Genomic DNA, 18,281 nt, shown 5'->3' on the forward strand with positions numbered 1-18,281 from the left:
ACCCAATGTGCGGTCAAAGTCCATACATTTCTGAACTTGCAATGTGATTCACAGACCTCCCCACCAAAAAAAAGTTCAATAGTGGCCTTAGCTAGACCTAAGGCTTATCCAGGGATCGTCCCGGGGTTGTCCCTGCCTGCTCCCGGGATCCCCTGTGTGTCATTTACATGAACAGGGATGACCCCGGGACGATCCCGGGATAAACCTTAGGTCTAGCTAAGGCCAATATGTGTACATTTGGAAAAAAAGTGCCAGACAAAATGTGCAACGTAGTGCCACAAAGGTAAAACTGAAGGTGTTAAAGTAAATAATATGCCCTGCCCCCATGTATCCTAGTATAAATCCTCAAATGTACCCCAGAAGGAACAACACATTTGTATATAGGATCGGGCAGATGGGGGACAGGCTCCCCCTTATCTTACTTATTCCTATTTGACAGCAAAATTACATGCCTTGGGATCATGGTATTTGAAATAGATATTGGATCAAACTTAATTCAATTATAAGATTGTCCTAACGAACATAATCTTATCTCATAGCAGCTGAAAGGTCCATGTTAAAAAAAAACACTACACCCACGGAAACATGTAGGAATTCAGATCTCCTTGGAAATTTGGAATAAAATATGGTACAAAGTTGCTCCACTGCCAACATCAGGATGAGACAAATCACAATATGTTTCCTTAATAATGGCAAAGGATATCACAACATTAGCATATGTACTTGCATGGCAAGAACTATGGAAAACAATCATTATTTGAAACCAGAACCTCTATGAAGTACAGAAAGCATAAGCCAACTGCAATATTTTCAGGTACAATCCACTTGACATTTGGCTCATCTGGAATACCTTCATTGTCCTCTCAGTCTATCCCCTTTCCTTTGCAGTGGTTGAACATTAATATTGGGCAGGGTTGTGGCAGTGCTCAACTACTGTGTCTAGGTTTAGACAACATGATTACCCACGATGGGTTAAATAATCCAGGGTGGATTGTTTAACCCACCATGGGTTATTGTGTGGTGTGGTGGGATTTTTTTAACCCATGCAAATAACCAATGATGTGCAGGTTGAGTTATTTAAACCACTGCTGGCTATTTTAATGGTGTTCTACTTTTAATGATGCACTGGTTTTAAACGTTTGAATTAGCTGTATGTGTTTTATGGTGTTTTTATTAGAGTTGTACCCTTGATCCAGAGGGAGAGGCAGGTAACAAATAAATTATTATTATTATTATTATTATTATTATTATTATTATTATTATTATTATTATTGTGTTGGGGGGCACCATTGGTTATTTTTGTTGGCTATGGAGTCGCTTGGCAAGAGTGGTCAAAGTGGCAGCTGCCACTCTACTCAAACTCTATTTTCAGCAGCAAGGGGTGATGGGATACAAGCAGGAGGACTGAGAAGCGGGAGAATGGGGGGGTGAGTTGGTCAATGCACCATGGATTAGTAATCCACTCACAGTTGCTTATAACCAACTCACGGTTAGTTATTTTTCTGATCATGTGGGGAGTACCTGCAAAATAATCAACTGTGAGTTCACTATTAACCCATCATTGACTATTGTGGTGTCCAAATGCAGCCTGTGTTTCTTTCGGTGATCAGAATCACTCTGTTGAGATTTAACACAAAACCAAGACTTGTAAATCTGGACTGCTCCATAGAGATGAACACTTCCTGCTTTTTCCTTATATCGAAGGGCTGTCTTCTACTACCTGGTTTTTGATAGCCATTGTTTGCCATGGGACATGAGTTGCCCTCAAAGATCTAAAAGAAAAGTCCTTAGTCAGCTGTGCCTGGGTAACCTTGGATGTTTGCACTGTTTTTTTAAATCCTCAAAATCAAAATAACCACCACCAAACCTTTCAACTGGTACTCCAATTAAAAACAGCACTATGCTTAGTCACTTACCAGTAGCAACCAAATGCACAACAGCAGTTTTCTACTCATATGGCTTGCTGAAGTACATGATATGCATTAATCCTGGAAAAGTTTATAATCTTATTGAGAAATGTAGCATTTTATTTTTACAGGGCTTGGCTTCCAACTTCTCAAATGAGGATGGGAGGGGGGAATCTTAACTGTGAAAATGAACATAAAGGCAAAAATGATTTTTAAACAGATATTATATCCATGTTGAAAACATGTAAGAATCAATGTAAAAATCAAAATACGACAGAAATTATTTGCATGCACACAGAGACAGTATTTATAAACTGTCATGCTTCGACTTTAATGTTACCAGGTATTTTTTTCCGAGTCTATGTACAACTATATGTTAATATTATTCAGTTCCCTATTTAGCTGCAGGCTAAAGCTAACAGGGCTTTTATGTGTTTGAATGCAATTCCCAGGGCTGCAGTTCTTACAGATCGTTTGTACGAGGCCCAAGTAGGTTTTGTGTATATGTGTTTATGGAAAACAATAAGTTACATTAATATAAATAATAAAATGCTGGGCTTTTAGAGATGGAATTTGTCTTCTGTTGCAACTTGTAAAAACTCATTTTGTCATGCAGCTGGAGAAGAACACTGGGGCGCACGTGACCAGTTAATGCATTTTTAGTGCATAATGTGGCAATTATTGTCTATACAACTATCCTATTGTGCATGAATAGGAAGTGGCATCATCCTTACAATAAATTGTACGGTAATTAGCCATTTCCCCTCATTTCCTTTCTGAACTCCGATAACACTCAGATATATCATCTGTCCTGCTTATTTGCAAAAGTAAGAACAAACCATCTGTACTGCCACTGTTCTAAATTAGATGGACTGTAATTTTCAGGTCGGTAAAGCAAAAGCTACAAGGTCAAACCTTGGAATTGTTTGCTAAGGGTCAGAGTGAATTCAATTCAGGTGCCCGAAGAGACTTCATGCATAAAGGAAAACGTGATAACTAAACCACCATCCAGCTCTGTAGGGGGAGAGGAAATACAGTCAGCATAATCCAGTAATTCGGGGCTTGTTAATAAAACCAAGCAGGCCCACCTCTCAGTTGCACAACCAGGGAAGTTTTAGCCACCTGCCACTTTTGCATCCTTCCTGCAGACACTCTCAGGTCAGTGGCTTCTGACCTCCACCTACATTTACATATCCCAAATACAGATCATACTGTTATTTACATAATTACTTATCCCAAGAAGCAGCAGATGCCAAGAAGAACCCGTAATTACCCAAGGGCAACCTTCCCTCAGTTTCAAGTCGTTCACCTCTAGTTAACTCCTTTTAACAGCCTGGCTAGCTTAGTCATTAGAGCAATCCCTCAACCCCAACCATGCACAGCCAAGTACATTTATCTGAAAACAACACTGAAAAGGTCTGAATCGGGGGGCGAGGGAGAGACTGGGATATTCTTACCAGACAAGTCTGACACACAGTGTTTCTGCCAAGAAGTAACTTATTTGGGTGGATTTCAAGACTATGAAGTTGAACGACCAAGGAAGCTGTGCCAAAACCAGACAGGACCATGTCCTTGCCTGTTATCATAATACATAGTGAACAACAGTGAGAGGGAAAGGAGCCCTTCAGGGAAAGGTGCATTGGAGATAACAGGGACATTAACTGGGTCCCTTCTGCCAAGAACAAACATGGTTGAAATGCAAACATCAAAAAGAATCTTTGCTGTCATGTCCAAAGATCAGGAGCCCTCAGGGACAGAAGCCTCCAGCGACAATTATTTATTACTCCAAGGAGGCGTCAGAACTAGTCCCTAGTGCTTCTGAACTAGGGGCCACTGCCTAAGACCTCATATCCTATCCACACGAATCCCAAGGGGTGCCACTGCCTCCTAACTCTGAGGAGTGGGCATCAAACTCCTCTAGTAAACAGGGAGACGCCGAAGAACAGTCCCAACTGACGTCTCAGTTCTCCAACTTTCACTGCCCAGGAGAAGCCAGCCTCTACAGGAAATGGATGCTGGCCCTTTAATATCCAGATAACGCACCCAAGTAGGTGAAGCTTCCAGAAAGACTCTCCTGGCCTGACTGTAAAATTCTGCCAGTTGCTCCCAGTCAGTGCAGGAGTTAACTGGTCAATATTGTAGCTCCAGGATTGTTAAGGTCCTGAAATCAACCCAAGTCTGAACTGTGATCCAAGTACCTGTCCCACATCATACTACCCACCCACTCCAGAGCATGTAGTCTCTTGGGCAAATACATGTTTGTAAACTGCCCAGAGAGCTTCGGCTATGGGCTGGTATATCAATGTAATAAATAAATAAATAAATCTCCCTCCTCTGCCCCAATGTAAAAAAGTTAGACATGATACTGCGGGTAATGCAAAACACATCTGTGCGCCTATCAACCACCAGGAACTGACAAGCAGGACATGGTGCAACAGCACCCCGCTACCCTTGTTCCCCAGCAACTAGTGTATACAGGTTTACTAACTCTGATACTGGAAGTTGCATTTAGCCATCAGAACAAGTAGCCACAGATAGCCTTCTCCTCCAAGAATTTATCCATCCCCCTTCTAAAGCCATCCAAACTGGTGGCCACCACCACATCCATAATTTAACTATGTGCTGTGTGAAGAAGTCCTTCCTTTTATCTGTCCTGAATCTCCCACCAATCAGCTGTATGGGTCCTAGTATTATGGGAGAGGGAGAAAAATGTCTCCCTATCCATATATTCCAAACCGTGCATAATTTGGTACACCTCTATCCTTTCAACGCTCTGGAGTACCCACCTCCTGCGAAAACAGATTTTAACTAAACATGGTTGAATTCAAGCATTTAATTAGAAACTCATTTTTAGCAGTCAAAGAGGTGACAAGAAAGGAGCAACAGTTCATCCATGGTTTTACTCAATGACGTGCAAAATTTAAAACAAAAACGAACGAGCAAAAAAACCCACCCTAGTTTCAGTTACGAAACAAGTGTTTAGAAGCTCATACTCATGATTAACTCTTCTGAACAAGTGTAGATAGGGATAAAATCCAACAGGCGCCTCCTGTGTCCAGCCAGCCATGGCCGGTTCCAATGCGCTCCCCCAGCTTCAAGAAATTTGGATTTTCGCTAGTTTCAGTGCTTGCCCCTGGAAATGCTAATCACACCTGTGAGCACTATGGGCAAGTATGTGCCACCAGTGGTAGGAACGGCCACACGCGCACCGGGACTGGCTGTGCATAGGAGGGCCCCATGGGACATGACCCATGGATGCTGAACGAAATGGTGGCTATTTTTTTCTTTGCTCCCATTCTAGCACAAACGAATAAAGTGCTGATGATTTTCCAGCCACTAACGAGTGATGCCAGGGCAATAACACTGACCACTGAATCATTGCCAAGGTCTCACAAGCAAACAAACAGTAACAGAATACAATGGCTACTGGAGTATAGAAGGAATAGACTACTGGTAACAAACACTTGACACTATTTACTTTATTTTACTTATTGGAAGCATTTTTACCCTGGTCTCCCTCCAAAAAAGCACCCACAACTAGAGTTTCAGAGAAAACAGTGTTGGAAGGTCTGCTGTGTGCCCCCCAAATCACTGAACTCTGTACCCTGAAGCCAGATACTTGAAGGAGGAGTTTATTTATTTATTTATTGCCCCCCCACTTCAGAGCAGGTGAATTTTATTAAAATTCACTTAATAAAAACCAATGTGGTACCAAAAAACATCCTAAAAAGCAGCCAACACCAGCAGAAGACACAACTTACAACACACAAGTGCAGTTTCATGTTCTGCGTGTGCACATACAAACACAGTAACAAATTTGTTGCAAGTTGCTTCTGACTGAAGGGACAGCGGTATCGCTTCTGAAGCAGTACTGGGGGAACTAACCTATTTCTTCGATTCTAAGATGCACTTTTTCCCCATATAAACATCTCTAAAAATGGGGTGTGTCTTAGAATCGCGGGTGTGTCTTCGGGTTTTTTTTTTCTGCTGGTGGTACTGAAATTAGTGTGCGTCTTACAATCGATGGCGTCTTACAATCTTAGAAATACGTACTGTTGAGGAAGAATGGGCGGGGAGAGCCATGTGCATGTATAAAAAGGACCTAGCCTAATAAAGACTACTGCTATATATTTTCAAATATATCATCAGAAGCATTTATTTATTCCTTTTCTTTAGGATGCATGGCTTGCCTTTGGGATGGGGGTGGGAGATAGAGGGAGGAAAACCCAAAGTGGTTTTAGAAGGGAACAATGTCAAAACAATCAAACTCCAGCCCTTACATAATACAGTCAGGAATTTTCATCTAGTTTTCTGGCAAACTAGAAAAAATACTATGCAGACACGGAAAGGATTTGAAGTCACCTCTTCTGTTAGTTGTAAAGAGTCTTGGCCGCTGATGGCAAAATCACTAGGAGGAGAGTAGCAATACTTTATTTATTTAAAAGTTTTAGGTGGTGCTTTCAAGGGTAAGAACTCTCTCAAGACAGCTTCCAAAGAAAAATGAAAATAATAAGAAGCTTCCAACACATTAAAACATTAATAAGCATCAGTGCTAAAACAAACAAGTTTAAAAACTTCCAACCCCCAGAAATGCTAAAAACCATTAAATAAATACAAGTAAAACCACGTAACAGCAGTCAAATCAAACCTCTTATAAGGAAGCCATAGAAAACAAATGAGTCTTTTCAGCCCTTTTCAAAAGCTTGTAAGGATGGAGCCTGACAGCTGCTGTTTCCAGTAAGCCAACCGGCTGAAGAACACCATATAATACACACCTTTCTTATGATGCCTTCCTCTGCTTTCCAGACATTCGGGGATGACTACAAATGTCACGCCTTCATTTTCTCCTCTTGCACCCGCCCCCACTAATACGCCCTGCATGACCTTCTACGAATATGCCCAACACCTCCCTGCCATGACCTGCCACCCCCAGCTGTCCCAAAGTATCCCTGTTCCCTCAAATGACTCCACACTTTCTCCCTCGCTGCCCCTTATGCCTGGAGAACTGAGTGAAGCTACCATTCTTACTTCCTTCAAATCCTTCCTCAAAATCCATGTTTTCCATGAAGTTTTTGGCACAACTCACAATACTTTACTGGAACTAAGCCTAACTTGGGCCACAGCTAGACGTAAGGTTTATCCTGGGATCATCCAGGGTTCACCCCTGCCTGAGCACTGGATCCCCTGTGTGTCACCTAGATGAACAATCCAGGGATTGTTCATCTAGGTGAACAATCTGGATTGTCCTAAGGTTTATCCCTGGACAATCCAGGGATAAACCTTAAGTCTAGCTATGGCCTTGATGTAACTGAAATAATCAATCGCATATTGGTTTCCTGTTTACCCCTTTTCTCTGTTGTTTCCCCTGTGTCAAACTATAGACTGTAAGTCCTTTGGGAAGGGGCCTCTCCTCTTATACAACACAATGGACATTGACAGTGATATATAAATAATACATATATACATACCCACCCACAACAAAACACAGCTTCTGAGTAGGTGACACAAAACCATGCCAGAGAGATGTCATAGAAAGACAAATATTTAGCCTGCTCTGTACTTATATATTCATTCCTTTGCATTTGCTTAGACAGTCTTATTTTCAATTCATGAAAACAGCATAGAGACACTACATGCAGAAGATGCAAACCAAGAGATACTTAAAATCAAGATAAAACACAGCATTATTCCAGGCATAAATTGGTCAACTCGTTAAATCTTCAGGAGGAATTTTTCAGTTTTATGTTCATGATTCCCAAATTTGGGGAACTGCTGAAATGTAAACATCCCAAGGAATACATTTAATTACATTCCGTATGATAGCATTATCTGCAGTCAAGTAGTAGTATTATGTAAAAATACACATCAGCAGCTGTATTACCATAAGGCAGACCAAGGTTTGCAAACCTCTGGCAAGGTAAATATGAGCTTTCTTACATAAGGTCCTGGTTTAATCACTCGTCTGAAATAAATTTCAGCTCAGATTCTCTCACATTAGCAGAAATCCCACACTATTCCCAATGTGCCTCTGTCCTAAAGACAGTGGACACTCCAACTGAAAGCCCATGCCATCAGATCACAGAGCTGAGTGAAAAACATCAGCTTTAGGTGTTACCTTTAAGAAGGACTAGGGGAGGGCAGCTTTCTATACAAACTCCTTTAACGAAGGTTAAGACTTTATTATCAACAATTAAGGGAGCTGTTATCATTTCCCTCTATCCAGAGAAATGTGTTGTTCTAAATCCAGCTATAATCATGGCTTGATTTCCTCAGCTCTCCCTGGGGAAAGATTAAGGCCGATATGGATGGAATTCTCAGCATGCAAAACCATTGTTTAGGATCAGATCCTGGTATAAGATCCTTATTAGTGAACTAACATTAAACCATAGTTCCCCTAAAATAGGAACTGTACTTTTAGCTAACCAGGTTCAGTGTGTCAATGAAGAGAGGAGGCAAGTGTAGTGTTCAAGGACCCAACGGGTGTTCCCAGTTTCTTAAACTATGCTTTAGAATGTCCAAACTGGATCTTAGTATGATTCTCTCTCCCCTTAGAGGCAACTTCATGGACATTCAAGTTAAATCTAGGCGTGTGTTTGAACCTATACTTCCTTTATGCAAAATAAGAACATATGATTCCTCCTCATAGGATGGAAACGATTATAGCACTCCAGACCAACAAGCACATTCTGCTCCAGATTTTGGCACTACCATTATAATTCTGATAGTGAGTCAAATCACTTTTGCCTAGACTTTTAAGAATTACAATAAATTGTTCGAAGAGGAGAATGAACAGAAGTTGCTTTGTGAGGCAAGTAATACTTTAGTTTTTATTATATTATATGAGCTGGCTTTATGTAAGATAACCTTATCTAATTGTAATTTACTATGTATTCAGTAAAGCATTTGGCATTGATTGATTGAACTAGCTGCAATGTTATAGAATGTTCAGAATTATTTTAACTGATGAATATTAGCAATGTTAACCTTTGCAGCCCTCACACACCTAGTGCACATAGCAAAGTAAAACAAATCCTGAAATGCAAAGTAAGGGAAGGCCCATAGCTCATGTTCAATCCCTGGCTGGGAAATATTCCTGTCTGAAACCCAGAAGACCCTTCACTCAGCAATAGGAACCGATGTTATAGAGCTTCCAGCCTGGGTGCCTGCCATCTTCTGCATTTATCTCTATTTTAAAAACATTCGATAAAGGTCACTAAATGGACATGTGACATCTGTCTTGTAAGATGTTGGGTAAAAGGACAGTATAAAAATTGATTAAAATAATATTATGATGGGCCAATGGAATTTACACAATAATGATATGTATTTAAGACTTTCCCCAAACTACTATATATAGAATGGAGGGAAACAATCAAATCCTGAGAAGCATAACGTTAGAAATGTAAATGTACTATACTAACATTATAAGCTTGTCCAGTGGTGTAATGGTGCCAGAGCAAACAGGGTAGAAGCACCTCCAAGTAGCTGGGGGGAAATGATTTTTTTCAGCACCAATATACTGTTCTGAGCTAGCCCTGTTGTAATGTAAAGTATTTTGGGGTGGCATGGTCTTGAATGGATAATTAAGTTTCATTAACTTTTCAAAAGCCATATACGACGCACACACACACACAGAGAGAGAGAGAGAGAGAGAGAGAGAGAGAGAGAGAGATGGTCCAACACAGCTGCCTGGATTTTTGGACTCTCCTTGGGGATAAGTAGTAGAGGTCTTACTTCTAACTAAACACAACTAGAATTACACTGTAGTTTAGGTCTAAAAAGAGTTAAGTAGACAGGCAATCATAAGTATACAAAATAAATATTCAGTGTTCTGGCCTGAAGTCTATCTCTCTATCCACCCATCCATAGAGATGTAAAATTTCTGGAAACTCTGAAGCCATGGGAAGGGGGATTTTTTTTTGGGGGGGGGAACAGCAATGTTTAGAAAAATGCAATATTAGCACTTTTTATAGATTGAAAGTCACTTTGTTACGTACAAGTTGGTTTGGTATAAAATTATCACATTTGGTATATTGCAGCGTATTCAAGCAATTATTACAAATTGAATTTATTTTATACAATTTTAATATATATTTTTTTGGTAACAAATGGAGGTAGAAGTGCCTGAAATGTTAGGAACACCTTATTATTATTATTATTTATTTATTTATTTATATAGCACCATCAATGTACATGGTGCTGAACACCTGAACTGTAAGGAACCTCTTTGGTTTTGTCAGTTTATGAGCAGGCAAAAAAACAAAAAATAAAAAAATAAACAGAAGAAACCATCAATGTTAGTAACAAAGAAAATTATTTATGTCTTTGCTAGTCCTCCACAGTGTCAAGCAGACATAAAGCAGCCATTCCCATAAAAAGAACTGGGGAAAAGGTGGGGGACCAAGATTCAATGAACATGCGTGAAATTTAATCAGACTCATTTTCTGAGCACTATCAGTTTCAATCTCTGCTTCGATGGCAGTGCCCCCTAGAGGCAGAATTGCATCTTGCTGTTGCATTTGAGAGTTGTAGCCTCAGCTTGCAACCTAGGACTTGCTTGTCCTCGGTGCACAGAAAGTGTAATAATCTGATACTGTATATAGTTTTTAGAAACCATTTGGAGAAGTAAATATATGAACACCTTGTCTTACAATTTTATTTGTCATGCTAAAATAAAACCTTCCATAATCCATTTTTTCTTCATTTAATTCAATTCTTTTGGAAAAAAAACACAAAAAAGGCTTCGGAGGGAAACGGGGAGAATTTTTTTTTTTCTGGGCCTTCACATCTCTACCCATCCATCAGCATCATAGCGCCCAAACCATGAAACCTAGACACTTGAAACTTGGCATGTATACTAAGGGGACTATAGGATGTATACCTCAGATTGATTTTGTTTTTAAAACATATTAATTTTAATGCATCCAGGTAGTAACATCTTCAGCCACTATACGAAGATTTCCTCAAGCAGTATAAAGTCTTGCAGTCCATATAGTCTGAAGTCAGGGTAATGAAGTGGACAGATCTCTCCCTCAGAAGGCTGTAAGAATCCTTCTTACTCGGGACTGTGCCTGGGACCGGCACAATGTGCCCAATTCTGACAGCTGCATGAGTTTGTTTGAAGGCTTCACTGTACAAAGCTGGGTCCGTTTGCTCGTGAGCAGTAAGAAGAGAAATTACAGTTTTGTACATATTTTACATGAAAGAGTAAAAGTTTAATTTATTTATTTTTAGTATCAAGTGCAGGATAAATATGCCATAACTGTAGAGAGTTGGATGGCAAACGAGGAAGGGATTCAATTTGTTTTTATAGAAAGAAGATATAAATCAGTTTATTTTTTCTATAAAAAGTTCTCTTTAATAAAATGATGGATTCAAGTTTATGACAGTTTGACGTGTCAAAATTACAAATGTCAAAATTGCTGGTTATCTAAATAGGTGCGCTGACAAATCACATTAATTATTTTTAGGGATTGGGTAGAGAATAACTTGAATTTGAATTTAACACCAAATGATACCTAATTGTAACAGATACTTCACCAATTTCTTTCTTTTTTTATGCCTCGGGGAAAATAAAGGTGAATTAACTGGTTACTGGCATTCAACAGCCCAGTTTGGATGATCATATCTCAGCTTATTAAGATACGGGACCCTTTGCTCATCCCTTTGTGCAATCCAGGACGTTTCCTGTTCCATACAAACCAGAAAAGGATATTAAACCAAATTCAAACCATGATTTAATATCCCAGCTTGTTCCAAAGTGGGTAGCCATGGGAAGAAATGGGAAACTGTGGTTCATAGAATCATAGAATAGTAGAGTTGGAAGGGACCTAGAAGGCCATGGAGTCCAACCTCCTGCTCAATACAGGTTAATGAGGGAGACGTCCTGGTCTGATTGCTGTGCGTCACAGATGGGATGGATCTACAGGCAAAAGGTTCATACATCTCTCGGCTTGCTAATATTGTCCAAATGTGATCAATGTTTTTTTGCAGCTAAACCCATTAGACATCTAATGCTTCTTTTTATTGGCGCTTATGCTGTTGCCTGAAGAACTCCTTCCAGAATGCCACACTGATATTGCACCCATGAGCCCCTGTCTGCATAAATGATCAAACACTGGAGTATTAACCAGACTATACAACAAGGGCACAAACTCATTATTGCATTTAGGAACCAATATTTATTATGAAAGGAGACCACTGCACATCTTTCTAAGATTTCTGCAAGGTAACTACTTTCACCCCTGTTTTACAGTTGAACTACAAAGACTGAGAAACTGATTCAGGTTAGTTAACCAGTGAACCCGTGGCTAAAATCCATGTTTCTCAGACCAAGATAAGCTCTTAAATTTTGGTAAACTTGTGCTTGGCATACAAATAATTAGCATTCACAAGGGATGGCGAGCACATCTATTTTGCATATTGCTTTGCCTATAAAAATAGTGAATTATCAATATAAATAGATTCAGGTACTTTGTGTGTCACTCCTTCATGTGCGAGATATTTATACCACTAGCTGAACATCCTGACTGAACATTTGAACTGGTTCATGCTGTCAGACATTTTCAAAGCATTAGGAGAGCAGCTATTTTTGTTAGGTAGGAAAATAATTTAACCATACATACCTAACTTATTTTATTCCCCCCCCTCTAAATGCTCAGAAGTCTGCTCTTTTAAAGCTTCTGGGATGAGAACTCCCCTTTGCAAGATAAACATTTGCATACATAAAATTCAGCAGAAAGCAGGTGAAACAAAAATTGTAGTTTGTGCATATGCTTTGTGGATGTTCTTTAACATTTGAATGTCCTAGTTTTGCAAAGATGCTGACTGCTCTGGGTTGTCCATCATTCCTTTGGGGGAAAATATTAAGGTTATAAACTTGGCCATTCAAATTGTACACGTCTGCTGGACAACCAAAGGATTCAGAATCCAGCATAGAAATCTAAGGATCTCAGCTATCTACTAGTTCTTAAGCCCTACATTGTGAAGAAAAACAGCTGAAATTGATAGGCAGGATTTGCCAACGGCTGACAAACCTGGGGAACTGAGTTCGAGACACAAAGCTTTAAACCCTTTCATTGGTCCTTTTTTGTTTGCAATCGAACACCTTCAATCTGCCCGTTAACGCCTAGTACATATTCTCTGAAAACACTGCTTATAGGAAGCAGTAACCTGGGATGAAGAGGGAGCCTTGGTAAGGCATCATTCAAACTATGGCTGGAAATGACAGACCACTGGCTCCCCACATGGGCAGGACAGTTATGTGGGATATCTTAATGCAACTGTTAAATGATAAACCATCATTTGTTTTCTTCCAGATGTTTGGATCTTAGATTGGAGATAGCCATTGTTCTCTTTCAATTAGAAGAGTTTCATACATTATGGGGAAGTTGAGTTTTCACTTCATCTGGGAGGCAGTGTGGTATAGAGGCTAAGGTGTTGGACTAGGAGTTGGGAGATCCGGGTTCTAGTCTCCACTCGGCCATGGAAACCCACTGGGTGACTTTGAGCCAGTCACGGACTCTCAGCCAAACCCACCTCACAGGGTTGTTGCTGTGAGGATAAAATGGAGGAGGAGGAGGATATGTACGCTGCCTTGGGTTCAAAGGAGGGCAAAAAGGCGGGATGGAAATTCAATAATATATTATTATTATTATTATTATTATTATTATTATTAATAATAATAATATAGCACCATCACTGTACATGGTGCTGTACAGAGTAAAACAATACAATAGCAAAACCCTGCCGCATAGGCTTACATTCTAATAGAATCATAATAAAACAATAAGAAGGGGAAGAGAATGCACCAAACAGGCACAGGGTAGAGTAAAACTAACAGTATAAAAGTAAGATCAAAATCAAGTTTTAAAAGCTTTAGAAAAAAGAAAAGTTTTTAGCTGAGCTTTAAAAACTGCGATTGAACTTGTAGTTCTCAAATGTTCTGGAAGAGCGTTCCAGTCGTAAGGGGCAGCGGAAGAAAATGGACGAAGTCGAGCAAGGGAAGTAGCGACCCTTGGGCAGGTGAGAAACATGGCATCAGAGGAGCGAAGAGCACGAGCGGGGCAATAGTGTGAGATGAGAGAGGAAAGATAGGAAGGAGCTAGACTGTGAAAAGCTTTGTAGGTCAACAGGAGAAGTTTATATTGGATTCTGAGGTGAATTGGAAGCCAATCTCTGCAACTAATTATTGCAACATGTGGAAGCAACCTGCAACTAAACACATGAAGTAAACCTGATTCCCTCCCCTTCACATTAACACGTTCTCTGTACAGACATGTGGTAGGTCAACAGGAAATTGCCTGTGCCATAACCTCAGAAGTTGCTCAAGTTGCCCACGAGAGATACCAACATGGGGTGAGGAAAGGGAAGGGAAGGAAGCTTGAGGTACAGGTAGTGGTGGTGTCTTGAGATCATTGATTTTGAATTGAAGCCGTTCTACAAACCATAGCTATATGGTACACCTCTAGAAAGCTATCAGTAACCTAAAGCCATATGTACTGCTAAGAATGACTGTGATTCTGTGGATTTGGGTTCAGTCGTAAAAACTGGGAGACAAGAAACCTTGAACTTATGGACCGGTCTAAAACTCTCAAAGGCTCTGAAGACAGTCAGAATGTCACAAGATTTATTCCGGCTGGTGACAAAATACAAGCCCAGACTGAAATACCCACCTGCAATCCACAATAACTGTTCACAAAAGATCTGCCACCTTTCTTCACAGAAAGCAATTTCAGATGAAATTGTTCTGTGCTGTGCTTACTGGGTGGAAACTATTTTTCTACCATACTCAAATAGATTCTGCACAGTGTTGCCACTAATCTCGTGTCTGTAAAAGTGAACCAAGAAGTTTTCAACTTTATCATATCTTATTGTTGTCAAGGAAGTGTTTCTCTAAGGTAGCCACACATTGCTTATATTTTAAAAGTAATCTTAAACTGCTAGAAGGAAACTTTATCTGATCAAATTAACACTTAAAACAAACATTTCTCAAAGAAACTTGGTTTCCCCTCGAGTCTTTATCATAATTTTCTGGTATGTGACAGACCATTTTTTTTATTGCTTTGACAGACATGTTACCCATATCATGCAGTGTGTATCATTAATAATCTTGTTTCTCCCCCATTTCAAGGGGTAAAACAAAATGTTCCAGGGCATTACAGTGCGTAAGATCTTTGAGGTGCTGCTTTCAGTACTTCACTGAAACAAGCAAACAGTTGCATGGTTGAAATTTGTACTACAAAAGTAAGGTGGTTTAACTATATGGAATCCAACTATCATAATAATATAATCTCTAGAGCGGTCTTCCCCAACCTGTTTTGTTCCAGATGTTTTGGACTCCCATCAGCCTCAGCCAGCATGGTCAATGGCCGGGGACATTGAGAGTTGCAGTCCAATACATTTGAAGGGCACATGTTGACGAAGGCTGCTCTAAAGCCACATGACAAGATTTGTATTAGAAAAGAAAAGGGTCGGGGAACACCAATCCTGCAAGGGCAGTTTTTTCCTAACTTTTTGTGTAGTTTGACCTTAATAACTGTTTCTTTCCAAGTTCTGTGTATTTAAGAAACAAAACCTGGAGATACACGGTGAAGCTACAAAAGATTATTTATTCTCTCCCCACCCCTTCTTACCGAGATCCATGCTCTTGGAGGCTTTCAAATTAATTGATTCCGTCTGCTTGGCCACTGAAAGAGATCTGAAGTTGATGCGCTGATCGGGTAAATATGCTGCTGAATGTGTTGCTGAGCTATGGAAAGAAGCCATACCAGAAAAAGAAAAATAGGCACCAGTTCAAAAACAAATGAAGTAATTGCACCCTATGCATTCCCTCCCACCCTTCCCCCATTATTATAAGGCATTCCAGCCTTTTGCTAGCGCCTCTATTAAACCTTATTTTATTTAAGAAAAATATAATTACACCAAAAAGGATTGGGTTTCACTCTGTTTGTCCATCCTGTGATCCTTACAGGTTCACCCAGTACATTAACTGAAATATCAAAACACAGAAAAACAGTAGTACTACTGTCGAATACTTGTATCATCAATATCATACCATCACCATCGAGAGTGCATAAAGGAGTTGTACAAAATATGCCTCATTACTAAGTTGAAGAATGTGAATAGGCACCCAATGAGTAAAAAGAAACACATTGTCAGGAAAATTAAGACCAAACTCCTGAAATGTTGTAACTTACAACTGAGATGATTACATTTTCATCTGTGGCTTTCAGATTTTCTTAAACTCATCTATTATTATTATTATTATTATTATTATTATTATTATTGACATTTATATACCGCTCCATAGCCAAAGCTCTCTGGGCAGTTTACAAAAGTTAAAAACAGTGAACATTAAAAAGAAATATACAAAATTTAAAAGCATAAAAAGCATAAATACAAACAAAAACAGACAATATCCATTTAAAAACAACTATTCTGGGGTCAGTTAAAAAACTCAGAATATGCTGTTAAATGCCTGAGAGAAGAGAAAAGTCTTGACCTGGCGCCGAAAAGATAATAATGTTGACAACAGGCGAGTCTCACAACACCCTGTGTGCTACAAACTACTGATTTCGAAAACTTTCCATGTAGAATTTCACCCATTTGATCAACAAACCATCCAAACCTCTCTTTCTCTCTCTCTCTCTACGCACACCCACACCCACACCCTCCTCCATCCTGTCACCAAAAAGCAGGTCCACCGGCATTCCAAATGGGTGGAACTATTGGCATATCCAAGTGCAACTACAGCTCTCTACCATGTGCTTAAAAAGGTTATCATGGGAGAAGCATTTGGCTGGATTCACCCCATGGGGTTTGGGGCAAGCTTCGGCCAGTTCAATGAGGCTGTAGCCCAGGAGCCTCCAATGTGGCGCCCACAGCAACCTTGGCACTTGTGAGGGCCTCCAATGGAACCTGGAAAGTTCTCCATTCCCTGCTCACTTCAGAAATTAGTTTTTAATAAATGAAGATTAATACTAGGTGTCAGGATTTCCTTTCTGTTCTTGCATCTGCCACTGATCAGCTTTTAGGCAGACAGGAAGAGACAGAAAGCATTGCTTCCTAGCCTAGCCAATCTTATTTTGCCCACACAGACTTTTCCCCATGTTCTCTCTCTCTCTCTCTCTCTCTCTCTCTCTCTCTCCAGTGTCAGGTGCTAGCATTCTCCAGATTCCTTTCCCTCTCTCTTTCTCTGCCCTCTACCACTTTGCCATGGTATTTCCCCCTCCTTTCTAGCCTCCCCACCTCTCCCCACCACCACCTCTTTACCCTGCTGTTTCTCCCTTTTCTAGCCTCTAGCCTTGCTCTTTCTCTCACTATTTCCCCTTTTCCTCCCACTTCCTAGTCATACTCTTTCTCTTCCTCTCAGTCCTTTATCTCACTATTTATTCCTATTTACACACATACACACACCTTATCATCTGATAGCAGAGGAGGAGGTTGGAGGGCCAGATGGAGAACCAAGTTTATACAGACACATTTGCCTCTGCCTTTCTTTGAGACTACGCTCCTACATAAGCTTTGGAGTCAGTCTCTTGGAATCCAGTGGGTTTTACTTCTGAGCAAACATGTTTGGGATAGCTTTGTGCAATACACTTTCAGAGACACACAGAAAACAAAAAACACTTGGTCATAATAATGGCTACATTCACCTCTGCTGCCTCATAAACCTTCTCTCCAAATCAAAGGCAAGGCTAGCGCTTCTACATGTTTTTAGAGTGCAAGGGACACCACCAAGACACTTTGAGCTACTCAATTCCCAAGGTGGGAACTCACCTTTACTCCAATTTGAGGAAGGGAGGGCCTGGAACCACATGTTTCCCTTTCATAACTATGTTAAAGCCTCATTTTGTTATGTCTGCACACCGCCCAAAAAGTTCTGTGCAATCTAACTGCAAATCTCATGTAACCGCAAGTGAAGTGACCAACAATTTGATGCTCAATGAAATGTAAAATTACAAAGGTCTTCAAAATAAAGCCCGTGTCAACTTCTAATTGGTGGAAACAATTACTACCAAAAGCCATAACAGTTCAGTAGACTGATGTGTTGGATTTTAACTCTGGAGACTTAACAGTTCAGTTTCAACTGGCCTTATGTAAGACTTATGGCAGATCTTATGTAAAGGGGGAGTACAAGTAAAATCTAATAAAAAGTATACCAATAATAATCCTTAGGGGAACGGTAACCTTAAGCCATCCTTAGATGTAATACAACTCCCATAATTTGCAGCCAGCATGGCCAATGGCTAGGGATTATGGGAGCTGCAGTCCAACACATCTGGAGGATGTCTAGTTAGAGAAGCCTGCCCTAAGCAATACATGGATATGTTTTGATGTAAATTCAATCTAAAGCAAAAAGTTTTTCACTTA

General features: G+C 40.1%; 1 protein-coding gene across 1 annotated transcript in view; it reads right to left on the reverse strand.

Moving 5' to 3' along the window:
- PARD3B (par-3 family cell polarity regulator beta) overlaps positions 1–18,281 on the reverse strand; it is a 542,042-nt gene that overhangs the window by 291,973 nt on the left and 231,788 nt on the right. The window contains exon 15 of the mRNA XM_063116135.1: positions 15,542–15,657. Coding sequence (XP_062972205.1) covers positions 15,542–15,657 — 116 coding nt within the window. The remainder of the gene's footprint in view (positions 1–15,541; positions 15,658–18,281) is intronic.

This window comes from Elgaria multicarinata, chromosome 2 (assembly GCF_023053635.1).
Source record: "Elgaria multicarinata webbii isolate HBS135686 ecotype San Diego chromosome 2, rElgMul1.1.pri, whole genome shotgun sequence".
Classification (NCBI taxonomy): Eukaryota; Metazoa; Chordata; class Lepidosauria; order Squamata; family Anguidae; genus Elgaria; species Elgaria multicarinata.